Below are 18,966 nucleotides of genomic sequence, written 5' to 3'. Positions count from 1 at the left end.
ATTGAACATACTTCTTTCGTATGAAATATAATAGATTAGTTACATTTTAGGGTACCTGAGTATTGGGTAGAAACATATTTTGACTTGATTTAACCTCTCTGAGCATGGAACCCGGTAGCGGGCTGAAATTCCACAACATACGGTGATCGCTACATAAATAGTCATATTAAAAATTCATGAAAATACAAGTGTCTCACATGTATCAAAAGCCTAGAATCTTTCTAATCCAACTGCGTCGGATTTAAAAAAGGATTTACTGTGAAAGAATATGATGTGATTATCTGAGGATAGAGCCCCCCCCAAAAAAAAAACATTTCAACCAGCACAGGCGTAACAAAATCACATACTGCATTAAAATAAATAGTTTACCTTTGACGATCTTCGTCTGTTTGCAATCCCAATGCTCATTGTTACACAATGAATGATCTTTTGTTTGATAAAATACGTTTTTTATAGCCTAACACAAAACATTTTGTGAACCGCTTGTGTCGTGAATTCGTCTCATTCCATTGTCGACGACACATTCCAGGTAAATAACCCACACAGAACGTGACTTTTCCAGTAATGTTTGGTTTCATTGCAATCAACTTGTTTATTTGTAACACAACCAAACCTGATGGGCCATTTCGTGGGACGTATTGACTGATTTGAAGACAACAAGTAATCACATCACTGTGCACCAATGATATGACCACTGTTTCGTTGATTGACTGTATTTTAACCCAATGACCACTGATCGTCTTGAAATCTAGCTGGGTAGATAGCCAATGAGCTGAGGTAAATGGCAATATGCAGTGGTTGTGTGTTGGAAGACCAACCCATGTCGTAAACTCCGGAGTAAAGAGAGTCATTCGCTATTGATACGCATTTTACGTACAGCGTTGTTTTGATAAACGTGCAGATTCAGCTGTTTATATATCAATCAGTATGGCGACTAAGTCAGGGAAAGCTAAATCTAAGTCTAGATATACAGATGTACAAACAATTTTAGAAGAAATAGATCGGAAAAGTGAGAAAGAGATTGTTGTAGGACGATTCATTTAGCGATTCCCAAGTGGAGGAATATTTTTTGAACGGAGAGGACACCGTTGTAGCCACTGTGTATAATCTGTACCGTGCCTGCAGAAGAGGAACAATGTCACCGTTTTGGACTGGTAAGTTCTTTTCATGCTAAAACCTTGTTTGAAATTAACAATATAAAATATTATTTGTGATTTTGTCCAATTTTTGAAGCAATATATAAAAATGTAATGTAATGAAATTATGTAATGAAAAGTGATGAAATGTGCCCCACCCCAACCCACATGAAATAGCCTATTTGATGCTGTTGAGGGGAGGGCAGGCCCACAACAATGACCAAAGTGAAATGGAGACAGTAGATACAGCTGGTCTGTTGTAATATAATAAAGACAGTAGGTCTAGCTGGTCTGTCATAATATAATAGAGACAGTAGATCTAGCTGAAATGTCATAATATAAAAGAGACAGTAGATCTAGCAGGTCTATAATAATATATTCAACCTTATGTTCCCTGTACTCTTATATATATATCTGTATATTATACCTCAGCAGCACAATATTGTGTAGAGCTTTGGCAAAGTGGGTGATGTTATATCCTTCCTGTTTGGCTCTGTCCGGGGTCTCATCGGATGGGACCACAGTGTCTCCTGACCCCTCCTGTCTCAGCCTCCAGTATTTATGCTGCAGTAGTTTATGTGTTGGGGGCCTAAGGTCAGTTTGTTATATCTGGAGTACTTCTTCTGTCTTATCCGGTGTCCTGTGGGAATTTAAGTATGCTCTCTCTAATTCTCTCTTTCTCTCTCTCGGAGGACCTGAGCCCTAGGACCATGTGTTAGGACAACCTGGCATGATGACTCCTTGCTGTTCCCAGTCCACCTGGCCTTGCTGCTGTTCCAGTTTCAACTGTTCCTCTTGAGGTGCTGTCCTGTTGCATCCTCTACAACTACTGTGATTAATATTATTTGACCCTGCTGGTCATCTATGAACATTTGAAAATCTTGGCTGTGTTCTGTTATACTCTACACCCGGCACAGCCAGAAGAGGACTGGCCATCCCTCATAGCCTGGTTCCTCTCTAGGTTTCTTCCTAGGTTTTGGCCTTTCTAGGGAGTTTTTCTGTACAGGTTTCTGTACAGCACTTTGAGATATTAGCTGATGTACGAAGGGCTATATAAATCCATTTGATTTGATAGAGGACTGAGGGTCTTCCAAATATTGAAAGTATGTAAATAGTTACCCATGTTATTTTGTAAATGTATATATATTTTTTTCTTCATATTTTTTTTCCATATTTTTTTCTCCATTTCTTGGGGGGGGTGTGTTAGAATACCATTTTGGCATTTTGTATATAGTTATTTGTTTCAAAATGTATACCTTCACCAATCTTGCCACTTGGGTACATTTGGACTACTTGTGTGGGACACCTGGGTGACTTCATGATAAATGTCATGTAGCACAATCATTTTGGAAGTTATCATTCTGAAACTTTGCACAAGTACTGTTGCCCTCTTGTATATTTCACTGAAATTATCCTCATCATCCTATCTGAATGTTTGTTTTATCTTGTTAATTTTAAAGATGATGATACAACAATAAAAATAAAAAACATATGTTTTTTTTCATTGTATTATCTAAACCAGATCTATTGTGTTATATTCTCCTACATTCAATTCACATTTGCACAAACTTCAGAGTGTTTTCTTTCAAATGGTACCAAGAATATGCATATCCTTGCTTCTGGGCCAGAGCTACAGGCAGTTAGATTTGGGTATGTTTTCAGGCGGAAATTTAATAAAGTAGGGGGGTAGACCTAAGAGCTACCTCTTGAAGCTAGGGGGCACTATTTTTATGTTTGTAAAAATAACCTTCCCAAAGTAAACAGCCTATTTCTCAGGACCAGATGCTAGAATATGCATATAATTGACAGATTGGGATAGAAAACATTCTAAAGTTTCCAAAACTGTCAAAATATTGCCTGTGAGTATAACAGAACTGATATTGCAGGCGAAACCCTGAGAAAAATCAAACCAGGAAGTGACTTCTATTTTGAAAACTCAATTTTCCATAGCCTCCCATTGCGCCATTTAAAGAGATATCAACCATATTCCTTTTCCTATCTCTTCCTCAAGGTGTCAACAGTACTCAGACATAGTTTCAGGCTTTTATTTTGACAAATGAGCCAGAACAATAATATCACGTTAAGTGGTCACATGAGTTTTGCCCCCGCAACAGAGTTTGGATAGGTATAGCTTTTCCCTCTCCCACTGTGAAAAACATTTGCGGTTGATATATTATCGATTATATATTTTAAAAACAACCTGAGGATTGATTATAAAAAACGTTTGTCATGTTTCTGTGGACATTACGGATATTATTTGGAATTTGTCTGCGTTGTCGTGACCACTCTTTCCTGTGGATTTCTGAACATAATGCGCCAAACAAACGGAGGTTGTATGGAACAAAAGGAACATTTGTTGTGTAACAGAGTCTCGTGAGTGAAAACATCCGAAGATCATCAAAGGTAAAAGATTAACTTGATTGCTTTTCTGATTTTCGTGACCAAGCTACCTGATGTTAAGTGTACTTAATGTTTGTCATGCGATCGATAAACTTACACAAATTCTTGGATTGCTTTCGCTGTAAAGCATAATATTTGACTGAGGAGCTATACTATTTAGAGGTTGCCGATGACAATTATCCCGCTTAAGGGATTGGCAGCGTCAAGAAGTGCAAATGAATTACTTAAAAATCATACAATGTGATTTTCTGGATTTTTGTTTTAGATTCCATCTCTCATAGATGAAGTGTACCTATGATAAAAAATTACAGACCTCTAAATGCTTTGTAAGTAGGAAAAGCTTCAAAATCGGCAGTGTATCAAATACTTGTTCTCCCCACTGTACATTCCTGCATGGCATCCTTCTTTCATGTCTTCATCTTTGCTCTTGTTGACAAAGGTTTCTGCGTTGACATAGTCCTCTTAATCATTTTCCTCACTCGCTGACACACATCACGACAAGAGATACAACACAACACTACATAAAGAGAGAACTAAGACAACAACATAGCATGGCAGCAACACATGACAACACAGCATGACAACAACATGGGAGCAACACAGCATGGCAGCAGAACAATATGGTAGCAGCACAAAATAGGGTACAAACATGATTGGGCACAGACAACAGCACAAAGGGCAAGAAGGTAGAGACGACGCATAACTTACTCATTATTTTTTGTGGTAAGCAACTCCTTTTTCATATACATTTCTGCATCGCATCCTTTTTTCAGGTCTTCATATTTTCTCTTGTTGACAAAGGTTTCTACGTTGACATAGTCCTCTTCATCATTTCCCTCCCTCGCTGCAACCACAGTGTTGGGATTGATCAGTTTAATTCATATAAATAACGTCAGTGAATATACGCAGGAATAAATATCATAAACAGTACAAAACCACAACAAAATTAGGGTTGAAAAATTCCAGTAATCAAAATGTCCAGGTTTTCAAGATATCCTGGTTGGAGGATTCCATATTTCCTGATGAATCCTTCCTGATTTTCAGGAATCTTCCAACGGAGTGTTCTTGAAAACCTGGGTATTTTGCAGCCCGAACCTGAATCCTGTTTAGAGGAGCTAGATCTTACTTTCTCTCAGGTTTATCATAATAGACTGCTCTCTGCTGCTTATCTTCCTCCAGACTAGACAAGGAATGAGCAGCAGGAGGAGGAGCAGAAGCCCACATATTGCACCAGAGGCAATAATGGGGACTATGGATGCTATGGAGAGAAACACCATATTCAACATCTTTCAAAAGACCACATTTTATAATTCGTATAGCTATCAAATTCTTCTGCAATGTAAAACATTTTTGTCTACTCACTTATTACATATGGCCTTCATGGTAATGCACTTGAAAACATAAAAATTAAATATATTTTACCTCGAATGCTGACTGTCAGCAACTCTGTCTTGGTAGAATGGAATGACAGGGTGGAGACATTAACTTCATAAACACAACTGTAGTTCCCCTGGTCTGTATAGTCTGCAACAGGAAAGTGAAAGGAGGCAGAGTGGTTGACTGCTGGCTTAGTTTCAGTCATGTTGGACCCAGAGAATTCCAGGCAAAAGAGGCCTCCAGGATACTGTGGCTGAATGGAGCAGGTGATGGAGAAGCTGTGGCCCCTGGTCACCTCTGGCCCCTGAAGTCCCCAGAACATCCCTCCATTTGGAGCATTGAGAGAGATGTTGGGCTGTAACAAAACAACTAGCAAAAGACAAGAGCAGGTTGTTAACGTGTGCACTTAACTGCAGCATAACAGTAATCTTTCTCGACAAGAGAACACTATGTTAGAATACATTATGAAGAGATATCCAAACTCTTGCATTAAAGAACGTATCATCTCGGAACCCAGTGTTCCTCTTGCTGATGGTGTTCACCCATTAATGTTTAGTTGCTCACCTTTAACAGAGAATTCAACAGAGTCACTTTGAGGGGAGCTGAAGTCTCGACTGGATACCCTTGACTAATACTGATTTTTTTTATTTAACCTTTATTTAACCCGGTAAGCTAGTTGAGAACAAGTTCTCATTTTCAACTGCGACCTGGCCAAGATAAAGCATAGCAGTTCGACACATACAACAACACAGAGTTACAGATGGAATGAACAAAACATACAAGAAAAAAATATATATATACAGTGAGTGCAAATAAGGTCAAATAAGGGAGTTAAGGCAATAAATAGACCATGGTGGTGAAGTAATTACAATATGGCAATTTAACACTGGAATGGTAGATGTGCAAAAGATTGATGTGCAAGTAGAGATGCTGTGGTGCAAAAGGAGCAAAATAAATAAATACAGTATGGGAATGAGGTAGATAGATGGGCTGTATACATATTGGCTATCAACAGGTGCAGTGATCTGTGAGCTGCTCTGATAGCTTAAAGCTTGTGAGGGAGATGGGAATCTCCAGCTTCAGTGATTTTTGCAGTTCGTTCCAGTCAGTGGCAGCAGAGAACTGGAAGGAAAGGTGACCAAAGGAGGAATTGGCTTTGGGGATGACCAGTGAGATATACCTGCTGGAGTGTGTGCTACGAGTGGGTGCTGCTATGGTGACCAGCGAGCTGAGATAGGGTGGGGCTTTACCTAGCAGAGACTTGTAGATAACCTGTAGCCAGTGGGTTTGGCGATGAGTATGAAGCGAGGGCCAGCCAACGAGAGCGTACAGGTCGCAGTGGTGGGTAGAATATGGGGCTTTGGTGACAAAACGGATGGCACTGTGATAGACTACATCCAGTTTGCTGAGTAGAGTGTTGGAGGCTATTTTATAGATGACATCGCCGAAGTCAAGGATCGGTAGGATGGTCAGTTTTACGAGGGTATGTTAGGCAGCATGAGTGAAGGAAGCTTTGTTGCGAAATAGGAAGCCGATTCTAGATTTAATTTTTGATTGGAGATGCTTAATGTGAGTCTGGAAGGAGAGTTTACAGTCTAGCCAGACACCTTGGTATTTGTAGTTATCCACATATTCCATCCAGAGTAGTGATGCTGGATGGGCGGGCAGGTGTGGGCAATGATCGGTTGAATAGCATGCATTTCATTTCTTTTGCGTTTAAGAGCAGTTGGAGGCCCCGGAAGGAGTTGTATGTCATTGAAGCTCGTCTGGAGGTTAGTTAACACAGTGTCCAAAGAAGGGCCAGAAGTATACAGAATGGTGTCGTCTGCGTAGAGGTGGATTAGAGAATCACCAGCAGCAAGAGCGACATCATTGATGTATACAGAGAAGAGAGTCGGCCCAAGAATTGAACGCTGTGGCACCCCCATAGAGACTGCCAGAGGTCCGGACAACAGGCCCTCCGATTTGAGCTCTATCAGAGAAGGAGTTGGTGAACCAGGCGAGGTAATCATTTGAGAAACCAAGGCTGTTGAGTCTGCCTTGCCCAGGTCGATGAATACAGCTGCACAGTAATGTCTCTTATCGATGGCGTTTATGATATCGTTAAGGACCTTGAGCGTGGCTGAGCTGCACCCATGACCAGCTGGGAAACCAGATTGCATAGCGGAGAAGGTACAATGTGATTCAAAATGGTCAGTAATCTGTTTGTTAACTTGGCTTTCGAAGACCTTAGAGATGCAGGGTAGGATAGATATAGGTCTGTAGCAGTTTGGGTCTAGAGTGTCTCCCCCTTTGAAGAGGGGAATGACCGTGGCAGCTTTTCAATCTTTGGGAATCTCAGACGATACGAAAGAAAGGTTGAACAGGCTAGTAATAGGGGTTGCAACAATTTCGGCAGATAATTTAAGAAAGAGAGGGTCCAGATTGTCTAGCCTGGCTGATTTGTAGGGGTCCAGATTTTGCAGCTCTTTCAGAACATCAGCTATATGGATATAGGTGAAGGAGAAATGGTGGGGGCTATGGCGGGTTGCTGTGGGGGTGCCGGGCAGTTGACTGGGGTAGGGGTAGCCAGGTGGAAAGTATGGCCAGCCATAGAGAAATGGCAAAATACCTCTTTAGGAACGTTGAAGATGACAGAGTTGCTACTTGTGGTTTTGTCCATTCTGAACGATCCTAAAGTCTTCTGAAATTTGAATGCTCCACCTAAGTGTTGTGTTGTGACGGAGCAGATGATGTCAACTCCGTCACCCCAGGCAACCTCTGTGGCAGATCTCAGATTTCAACTGTTCTGCTGGTGGCTATGGAACCCTTGACCTGTTCAGCAGACGTGCTACCTTGTCCCGGACCTGCTGTTTTCGATTCTCTCTCTCTTCCGCACCTGCTGTCTCTAACTCTGAATGATCGGCTATGATAAGCCAACTGAGATTTACTCCTGAGGTGCTGGCCTGTTGCACCCTCTACAACCACAGTGATTATTATTATTATTTGACCCTACTGGTCATCTATGAACATTGCATATAACTGACTCAACACATTTAAATTCACTAGCAATGGTATTCAAAATGAATTTTGTTGTGTTTCTACCCCATTGTTCATTTCTTTTTTTATATGAATGTTTTTTCTTTTGCGAGGATCTCAAATTGTTTGTGCATCACTCGTCACAAGATGCCAATAGCACGATAAAACCACCTCCTCCCTGAGAGGCAGACAACACCAGCATCTTCACCATGATTGCAGTTATGTGTTGTAGTGTGTGAGCACTGTGTGAGTGTGCTTTCACTACCAGAGCATTCAATATCATCCATCCAGATCTGCCCAGTACCCTGACCAAAGTAGGCAGACCATGGGGAACTCATAGCACTCCCACAGTCCAGTTGTTTACAGACAACCTTAGCATCATTCATATCCCAGTTGTCATCACACACTGTTCCCCACTGGCTGTTGTGATAGATATCCACTCTCCCAGAGTAGGGACCATTCCCATTGACCAGCCTGACCTGGGCACCTTGCAGGTTTGGGAGAGGGGGACACAAATGAAGGCCATGGACATTCAAGTCATGGAACTGGACAGTTTTTTTTTTTATCTCATCACCCATTACATGATATCAACTAAAGCAATGGAAATGTGTCAGGCAGGAGAGAATGGCAGAACAAGGTGAATTCCTTACCTGAACAGACAACTCCAAACATGGGTTAACTTAACCATCAGTTGTTGTTTTTTAACCATACTTTGTGTTGACCGAACAGCTAGGTCTTTTTTAACGTTTGAGCAGGGTGTTTCAGTAGGCAAAATCTGTTAGCTAAGTAAGTGAAACTGAAATGACGAAATCTCTCTCTCCATTTCTCCTTGATTCGGGACTAGATTAATTTGTTCAAAACTGTTCAACTATTGTTGTTCTCTCTGGTTGAGTCAACAACTCACCACATTTTATACACTGCCCTGCACTGCTAGCTGTAGCGTACGCTTTCAGTACTAGATTAATTATTTGATCCTTTGATTGGGTGGACAACATGTCAGTTCATGCTGCAAAAGCTCTGATAGGCTGCAGGATGTCCTCCAGAATTTGTCAGAATTACTGTGTAAGTCTATGGAAGGGGGTGAGAACACCGAGCGTCCTAGGTTTTGTATTGAAGCCAATGTGCCCAGGGGAGGACGGAAGCTAGCTAGTTGTCCTCAAGCTACACCATTGCTACCCTATAGAGTGCTGTTGAGGCTACTGTAGGCCTTTGTAAAATAGTGTGTTTTAAGCAATTATTTGTTTTAAGCAATTATTTGGTGACTATATTTAGTATAGTTTTATCTAAAAACGATAACTCAATAACCCAGCATAAACAATTCAGCACCCAGTGGGTCAAGGAGGTGTGGCTTGTTAATAATTTTTGTCATTCCGGTTAATACGTTATGTTGTATTGTTATCACATATTAAGGTTGAACATTGATGGCCTTCATGGTAATGCACTTGAAAACATAAAGATAAAATGTATTTTACCTCGAATGCCGACTGTCAGCAACTCTGTCTTGGTAGAATGGAATGACAGGGTGGAGACATTAACTTCATAAACACAACTGTAGTTCCCCTGGTCTGTATAGTCTGCAACAGGAAAGTGAAAGGAGGCAGAGTGATTGATTGCTGGCTCAGTTTCAGTCCTGTTGGACCCAGAGAAGTCCAGATAGAAGAGGCCTCCAGGATACTGTGGCTGAATGGAGCAGGTGATAGAGAAGCTGTGGCCCCTGGTCACCTCTGGCCCCTGAAGTCCCCAGAACATCCCTCCATTTGGAGCATTGAGAGAGATGTTGGGCTGTAACAAGACAACTAGCAAAAGACAAGAGCAGGTTGTTAACGTGTGCACTAAAATGCAGCATAACAGTAATCTTTCTCGACAAGAGAACACTATGTTAGAATACATTATGAAGAGATATCCAAACTCTTGCATTAAAGAACGTATCATCTCGGAACCCAGTGTTCCTCTTGCTGATGGTGTTCACCCATTAATGTTTAGTTGCTCACCTATAACAGATCATTCAACAGAGTCACATTGAGGGGAGCTGAAGTCTCTACTGGATACCCTTGACTCATACTGGTAGGTACATAGGTACGACCCCTCATGGCTAAAGACCTCTTTAGGAACGTTGAAGATGACAGAGTTGCTACTTGTGGTTTTGTCCATTTTGAACGAGCCTAAAGTCTTCTTTAATTTGAATGCTCCACCCAAGTGTTGTGTTGTGACGGAGCAGACGATGTCAACTCCGTCACCCCAGGCAACCTCTGTGGCAGATCTCAGATTTATTTGGGGCTTTTAGATGGTCACTTGCTGTTCCCAGTCCACCTGGTCATGCTGCTGCTCCAGTTTCAACTGTTCTGCTTGCGGCTATGGAACCCTGACCTGTTCAGCAGACGTGCTACCTTGTCCCGGACCTGCTGTTTTCGATTCTCTCTCTCTACCGCACCTGCTGTCTCTAACTCTGAATGATCGGCTATGATAAGCCAACTGACATTTACTCCTGAGGTGCTGACCTTTTGCACCCTCTACAACCATGGTGATTGTTATTCATTTTTGACCCTGCTGGTCATCTATGAATATTGCATATAACTGACTCAACACATTTAAATTCACTAGCAATGGTATTCAAAATTAATTTTGTTGTGTTTCTACCCCATTGTTCATTTCATTTTTATGTTAATATTTTTCTTTTGCGAGGATCTCAAATTGTTTGTGCATCACTCGTCACAAGATGTCAATAGCACGATAAAACCACCTCCTACCTGAGAGGCAGACAACACCAGCATCTTCACCATGATTGCAGTTATGTGTTGTAGTGTGTGAGCACTGTGTGAGTGTGCTTTCACTACCGGAGCATTCAATATCATCCATCCAGATCTGCCCAGTACCCTGACCAAAGTAGGCAGACCCTGGGGAACTCATAGCACTCCCACAGCCCAGCTGTTTACAGACCACCTTAGCATCATTCATATCCCAGTTGTCATCACACACTGTTCCCCACTGGCTGTTGTGATAGATCTCCACTCTCCCAGAGCAGCGACCATTCCCATTGACCAGCCTGACCTGGGCACCTTGCAGGTTTGGGGGAAGGGAGGGGGGACAAAAAATGAAGGCCATTTTCATTCAAGTCATGGAACTGGACATGTTTTTTTATCTCATCACCCATTACATGATATCAACTAAAGCAATGGAAATGTGTCAGGTAGGAGAGAATGGCAGAACAAGGTGAATTCCTTACCTGAACAGACAACTCCAGCATCTTCACCATGATTGCAGTTATGTGTTGTAGTGTGTGAGCACTGTGTGAGTGTGCTTTCACTACCGGAGCATTCAATATCATCCATCCAGATCTGCCCAGCACCCTGACCAAAGTAGGCAGACCCTGGGGAACTCATAGCACTCCCACAGTCCAGCTGTTTACAGACCACCTTAGCATCATTCATCTCCCAGTTGTCATCACACACTGTTCCCCACTGGCTGTTGTGATAGATCTCCACTCTCCCAGAGCAGGGACCATTCCCATTGACCAGCCTGACCTGGGCACCTTGCAGATTTGGGGGAGGGTGGGGGGGACAAAAATGAAGGCCATTGTCATTCAAGTCATGGAACTGGACAGGAGGGGGGGGGGGTTCATTGACCAGTCTGATCTGGGCATTCTCTATGAGGTTAAAAGGCATGGACAGTTATACATCCAAATTCATGGCTGTAAAAAACAACTCAGAGAATTCATCTGCACTCTATAAAATGGACCATTTTTTTCTTAACCCAGAGCTGGTTGAATAGTGGACAGAGCTGAATGGGTTATTTGGACCGACACAGTTGTGCTGCATGGATAACCCAACATGTCGGGTTGTTGGGATACACCAAACATGGGTTAACTTAACCATCAGTTGTTGTTTTTTTACCATACTTTGTGTTGACCGAACAGCTAGGTCTTTTTTAATGTAATCCATAGGGTATTTATTTTCAGGAGGTGTGACCTATTATGGGCGTGACTTTCATATAGTTATTTTTGGCCACCCATGAGAGTAAATATCATTCCTGTTTATAATTTTAAGTTTGTACATCACTAATTTTCTATATTTTTTGCACATGACATACTCTAATATAAAATTCACAACATTATAATTTACATATCCCAACATTGAGAAAAATGTTGGGATATGTATTATGATATGTACCAGTGGTGTTTAGTGCCGTTTAAGATGAGGGAGGAGGACTTGATTTCATGACCATGGCCATATTTCTAATACAGCATATTTGATGACTCATTCATAGTCCATTCACCCAGTTCAATGTAACAGCGATAGGTTAAGGCTACTACATGATACTCACATTTTCCCTATACCCATCATGAGGTTGCTACAACCGAGCCTATGAAGGAAAGTTTACAATGTAGCTGCACACAGGTTGAGAAACAAATTTGAGGTGACAGACAATGACACATGGACAGACAGGTTTTTTAGCCTGGTCACATACAGCTGATGTGTTGTGCATTGAAGTCCACAAGAGAAGGGAAAAGGAGAGAGGCGAGAAGGACCCGGTGGCAATAAATTAGTAATACCAAAAGCTTACCTTGACTTGGAAGAATTACAGTGTTATTTTGGAAAGTTGGCCATGACTGATTAATTATTTGATCCTTTGATTGGGTGGACAACATGTCAGTTCATGCTGCAAAAGCTCTGATAGGCTGCAGGATGTCCTCCAGAATTTGACATAATTACTGTGTAGGTTTATGGAAGGGGTTGAGAACCATGAGCGTTCTAGGTTTTGTATTGAAGTCAATGTGCCCAGAGGAGGACGGAAGCTAGTTGTCCTCAAGCTACACCATTGTGCTACCCTACAGAGTGTTGTTGAGGCTACTGTAAGCCTTTGCAAAATAGTGTGTTTTAAGCAATTATTTGGTGAATATATTTAGTATAGTTTTATCTAAATAGGATAACTATGTAAATGTTTAAAATGTACAATTTATAATGAATTTCACTGAGGAGGATGGTCCTCCCCTTACAACTCTGAGGAGCCTCCATTGAAATGTACATATCCCAACATTGGAATGTGCATAGGCTTTTAACGAACTCATACACTTTTATAAGCTTCATTACATACAAACATACAAACGTATCAATGTTCAACCTTAATATGTGATAACAATACAACAGAACGTATTAATCGGAATGACAAAAAATGATTATCAAGCCACACCTCCTTGACCCACTGGGTGCTGGATTGTTTATGCTGGGTTATTGAGATATACTCAATAACCCAGCATCAATAACTAGCCTGCAACCCAGCAGTTGGGTCATCCAAACAACCCAGCATTTTCTTTTGTGATATGTGCAGCATACTATGAATATGGTATAGTATGAACTACTACTGATTCTAATGTTCATGTTATTAAGACATCTTAATATCAATATTTGGATGTCAAAAAGATGTCTCTGCTAAAGATATTGTTTTGTTTCACGCAATGGTTTCAGGAATTGACATGACTAAAAGCAAAGGAGATTCACTTACCTGCAGGTAGAGGTCCATTCCATAGATAGACTAATAAATAAAAACAAATTGAAATTGAAATTAGTGGTAGTCAATGTCTCAGAATATTCACACAGCTGAGACAAAAACTTTTCAGTAAGATAAAACTGAAGATGAGCCAGCAGGCAATATTATGTGGTTCACCACAAACTGTCACGAGAAGCATGCTGTGTGATTGGTCAGTTTGGTATGTGAAAGGCAATTTTTAGTGAGGATAGTGAGAATGTTTAGTTAGCACAAACTAAATTCAATCAAACATGAATGATGTACTAATCAGAGTTCTGGCCAAATAAAGTAAGAGTGGCGCTGCACCACATGTGGGCATTATTTGACTCTATTTGTTATCATTTAAGGCCAGGCAACACACCCTAATAGGGTACTGTTTGCTCTAGCCTACAGGAAATGGCAGTTACGGCGGTTAAAAATTACAAAATAGCCGTCTGCTTCCAGGACCTTTTTTCTCTCGTTTGCCTTAAACGATTACTGTATTCCTAATTGTCCACTACGTAAAGGCCCAGTGCAGTCTAAAACTGGATTTTCTGTTGTTTTATATACACTCAGTGGCCAAATCATTATGTACGTTCATCTAGTACCGGGTAGGACCCCACTTTGACTCCAGAACACCTTGAATTATTCGGGGAGTGGATGACACAAGGTGCAGCACTCCAACCTGGTCTCAGAGCATTTCGTATTATATTATGGAAAGTTGTTAATTAGCTAAAATGCTAAAGTTGGCCATGATGAGATTCGAACTCGAAATATTTGGTTTGCTAGACATGTGTTGTCCATGATGAGATTTTAACTAGATGTTTGCGTTAGATGCCTACCCATCCACCTCAACCAAACACCCTACTTTTGTTTTTGCCTTAAGTAACCATATTACATTACATTACATTTAAGTCATTTAGCAGACGCTCTTATCCAGAGCGACTTACAAATTGGTGCATTCACCTTATGACATCCAGTGGAACAGCCACTTTACAATAGTGCATCTAAATCGTTTAAGGGGGGTGAGAAGGATTACTTTATCCTATCCTAGGTATTCCTTAAAGAGGTGGGGTTTCAGGTGTCTCCGGAAGGTGGTGATTGACTCCGCTGTCCTGGCGTCGTGAGGGAGTTTGTTCCACCATTGGGGGGCCAGAGCAGCGAACAGTTTTGACTGGGCTGAGCGGGAACTGTACTTCCTCAGTGGTAGGGAGGCGAGCAGGCCAGAGGTGGATGAACGCAGTGCCCTTGTTTGGGTGTAGGGCCTGATCAGAGCCTGGAGGTACTGAGGTGCCGTTCCCCTCACAGTTACATATATCTTATGTAACCATACCAAATGTAACATATCATACTAATTTGAGTGTTCCAGATCAGGCTGGGCTTCAAACGTTGCTCAATTGGCATAAAACGAACTAACGTGCCAGGAATACATTCCCCACCCCATTACACCACCACCACCAGTCTGTACTGTTGACAGCAGGCAGGATGGGGCCATGGACTCATGGTGCTTACGCCAAATCCTGACTCTGCCATCAGCATGATACAACGGGAACAGGGATTTGTCAGACCAGGCAATGTATTTCCACTCCTCAATTGTCCATTGTTGGTGATCCCGTGCCCACTATCAGCTAAAAACTCTTCTTGTTTTTAGCTGATAGGACTGGAACCCGGTATAGTCATCTGCTGCCCATCCATGACAAGGACAGTATAACGTCTAGAAATGCGAAGGTTGCGAGTTCGAATCTCATCACAGTCAACTTTAGCATTTTAGCTCATTTGCAACTTTTCAACCACTTACTACTTTTTAGCTACTTTGCAACTACTTAGCATGTTAACTAACCCTTCCCTAACCTTAACCCTTTAATCTAACTCCTTAATCCTAACCTTAACCCTAACCTCTACCCCTAGCCTAGCTAACATTAGTTGTTGATTGTGTTGTTGTTGATGTGCATAGGCAACTGAGGGAGAGAGCCTACCTGTTCATAGTGTTTGATCAATAGGACTGTAAAAGTTTTCAAAAGTAAGAGGACTGCTGTGGTATTTATACTGAACAAAAATATAAATGCAACATGCAACAATTTCAAAGATATTACTGAGTTACAGTTCAAAGAAGGAAATCAGTCAATTTAAATAAAATCCTTAGGCCCTAATCTATGGATTCCACATAACTGGGGAGCCAAGCCCAGCCAACCAGAACGATTATTACCCCCCTCCCCCCGCCCCCGAGAGTATCACACAGGTGAAGAAGCTACCCAGACTACTTGCATTGCCCCCCTCTTTTACACTGCGCTACTCTCTGTAATTATATATGCATAAGTCACTTTAATAACTTTACCCACATGTGTATATATATATTACCTCAATAACCTGGACTAACCGGTGCCCCCGCACATTGACTCTGTACCGGTACCCCCTGTATATATCCTCCACATTGACTCTGTACCGGTACCCCCTGTATATATCCTCCACATTGACTCTTTACCGGTACCCCCTGTATATATCCTCCACATTGACTCTGTACCGGTACCCCCTGTATGTATCCTCCACATTGACTCTGTACCGGTACCCCCTGTATATATCCTCCACATTGACTCTGTACCGGTACCCCCTGTATATATCCTCCACATTGACTCTGTACCGTTACCCCCTGTATATATCCTCCACATTGACTCTGTACCGGTACCCCCTGTATATATCCTCCACATTGACTCTGTACCAGTACCCCCTGTATATATCCTCCACATTGACTCTGTACCGGTACCCCCTGTATGTATCCTCCACATTGACTCTGTACCGGTACCCCCTGTATATATCCTCCACATTGACTCTGTACCGGTACCCCCTGTATATATCCTCCACATTGACTCTGTACCGGTACCCCCTGTATATATCCTCCACATTGACTCTGTACCGGTACCCCCTGTATATATCCTCCACATTGACTCTGTACCGGTACCCCCTGTATATATCCTCCACATTGACTCTGTACCGGTAGCCCCTGTATATATCCTCCACATTGACTCTGTACCGGTACCCCCTGTATGTAGCTTCGCTATTGTTATTTTAATGCTGCACTTTATATCTTATTTTTTTTAGGTATTTATCTTAAAACTGCATTGTTGGTAAAGAAAGGGCTTGTAAGTAAGTATTTCACTGGTCTACACCTGTTCTATTCATGCATGTGACTAATAAAACGTGTTTTTTATTTTATATAAATCTGCAAAAGTATCTAAAAATCTGTATTTGCTTTGTCATTATGGGGTATTGTGGATAGATTGATGATTTTTGATTCATTTAATCAATTTTAGAATAAGGCTACAATGTAACAACATTTGGAAAAAGTGAAGGGGTCTGAATACTTTCCGAATGCACTGTATTTGTGAATCGTTTTGATATAGAATGGACCATTATCATGTACCTGTCTTGGATCAGGGGCATGGGATAGAAAATAAGAGTAGAAATATTGTCTTCATAAGCACACCAATATGATATTTACAGGATATGTTTTGTCTTTGTAACAAAAACACAAATCGTCAATTTTTAGTTGACAAAAGGTATCCAGACTTAAGCTGGGCGATGTTTGTGTAATGTTCACGTGTAGCCTACACCTGTCGGGATACTAGTAGTTCTGGGATTTGTCCTCTGGGCAAAGGTCTAAGAGTGGACATAAGGAGAGACGAGCCAAGACTAGCCAGCGAGGCTATAGAGCATTGTGTTGTAGGCAAGCTGAGCTGACTCATGACTGGGCATTCAACTCTTGATACTGTTTCCACAGTTCCACTGTCTTTCCATCTTGTTGAAACGTTGAAACTACATTGCAAGCTACTTTCATAGCAAAATGTTGTGTATATTTTGATTTTATCTTCATTTAACTAGGCAAGTCAGTTAAGAAACACATTCTTATTTACAATGACGGCCTAAGAACAGTGGGTTAACTGCCTTGTTCATGGGGCAGAAAACGACTGATTTTTACCTCGTCAGCTCGGGGATTTAATCTAGCAACCTTTCGGTTACAGGTCCAACGCTCTAACCACTAGGTTACCTGCCACCCTCGTTGTAGAACGAGTGTCTTATGAAACACATTCCAAACCACTGGCTCTTGCTTCCTTTCTATTACTGATTTGACAGGGGAATTTCAGCTTGATTGGCTAGCCAGCTTGGCTAAACACACGGTCAGTGCAGGCTTTAGCCTACACATGTGGAACTGAACTGAGCTGATCTTGAGATGGGCGATTCAGTCAGGAGGGGAGAAGTCATCGACTTCAAAACGTTGTTCTCTCCATAGCAAAGATAACTTAGCTTACCTCTGTACTCACTACTTCCAATGTTTCTTGTGATTGAATGGCAAAAACAAACCCAAGAAACACCCACGTCAAAACCACACCCCCAAGAAAACTGTTGTTTGGCTTCTATCATGAGGCCACAAGTGTTTCTTAATGACTAAGCTACAAAACGAGGCCAAATCAGGAAGTTCAGTCACTCTTAAAATACATCTACTGGTAATTGTTATCATTATTTTAAGTTGAATTATTATTGAAATCAGTTTTATTGAACTCAATCTCAATGTAGTCAAATACGTAAATTCTATGAAAATATAAATTGCTTGCATCAATTATCTGGCAAAAGCCAGCATATCAATCCTTTTACTAAACATTGACCGATCATTTGACTATTGGCTAGTGATTTATAATATAATAATAATATAATAATAATAATAATAATATATGCCATTTAGCAGACGCTTTTATCCAAAGCGACTTACAGTCATGTGTGCATACATTCTACGTATGGGTGGTCCCGGGAATCGAACCCACTACCCTGGCGTTACAAGCGCCATGCTCTACCAACTGTGCCACAGAAGGACTTATGATAGTCTGGAGAGATTACTCCTCGTTCTTCCCCATTACTGACAGAGATCCAAATCTTTACTTGAGATTGAACTCAAAGTCATTACATGGATGGCCTAACATCTGCTGGTTTTAGATTCTTCCTTTCAATTAAGACCTATATGTAACGCCGTTCGTCTGTAGAAGGAGAGTCGGACCAAAATGCGGCGTGGTGGTTACTCATGTTCTTTAATGAAAATAAACGATACATGAAATAACAAAAATATATACAAAACAACAAACGAACCGCGAAAACCTATACAGCCTATCTTGTGACTACAAACACAGAGACAGGAACAATCACCCACAAAACACACAGTGAAACCTAGGCTACCTAAATATGGTTCCCAATCAGAGACAACGAGAATCACCTGACTCTGATTGAGAACCGCCTCAGGCAGCCAAGCCTATGCTAGACACCCCTACTCAGCCGCAATCCCAATGCCTACTAAAACCCCAATAAGAAACACAACAAAATAAACCCATGTCACACCCTGGCCTGACCAAATAAATAACGAAAACACAAAATACTAAGACCAAGGCGTGACACTATAGGTGAGGGGAGTTCCTTATAAATCGATTACCTTCATTAATCAACCAAGCCCAAGGGAGGAGAGAACCTGCAGACACTCAACCCTCTGTGGAGG

At 41.4% G+C, this 18,966-nt stretch overlaps 1 protein-coding gene across 3 annotated transcripts in view; it reads right to left on the bottom strand.

Moving 5' to 3' along the window:
* The window catches only part of LOC118384412 (scavenger receptor cysteine-rich domain-containing protein SCART1-like), a 37,123-nt gene that overhangs the window by 1,346 nt on the left and 16,811 nt on the right, over positions 1-18,966 (bottom strand). The window contains exons 4-10 of one of the 3 annotated variants that reach the window (XM_035770927.2): positions 13,431-13,460; positions 11,155-11,460; positions 10,679-10,987; positions 9,404-9,727; positions 4,959-5,282; positions 4,663-4,794; positions 4,245-4,380 (exon numbers count right to left, since the gene is read on the bottom strand). In XM_035770927.2, the coding sequence (XP_035626820.2) occupies positions 4,245-4,380; positions 4,663-4,794; positions 4,959-5,282; positions 9,404-9,727; positions 10,679-10,987; positions 11,155-11,460; positions 13,431-13,460 (1,561 nt within the window). The remainder of the gene's footprint in view (positions 1-4,244; positions 4,381-4,662; positions 4,795-4,958; positions 5,283-9,403; positions 9,728-10,678; positions 10,988-11,154; positions 11,461-13,430; positions 13,461-18,966) is intronic. The other 2 variants (XM_035770928.2, XM_052518624.1) reach the window with 2 other exon arrangements.

This window comes from Oncorhynchus keta, chromosome 5 (genome assembly GCF_023373465.1).
Source record: "Oncorhynchus keta strain PuntledgeMale-10-30-2019 chromosome 5, Oket_V2, whole genome shotgun sequence".
Lineage (NCBI taxonomy): Eukaryota > Metazoa > Chordata > Actinopteri > Salmoniformes > Salmonidae > Oncorhynchus > Oncorhynchus keta.
The sequence above is the reverse complement of the archived record's forward strand: the minus strand, read 5'-3'. Positions and strand labels throughout refer to the sequence as shown.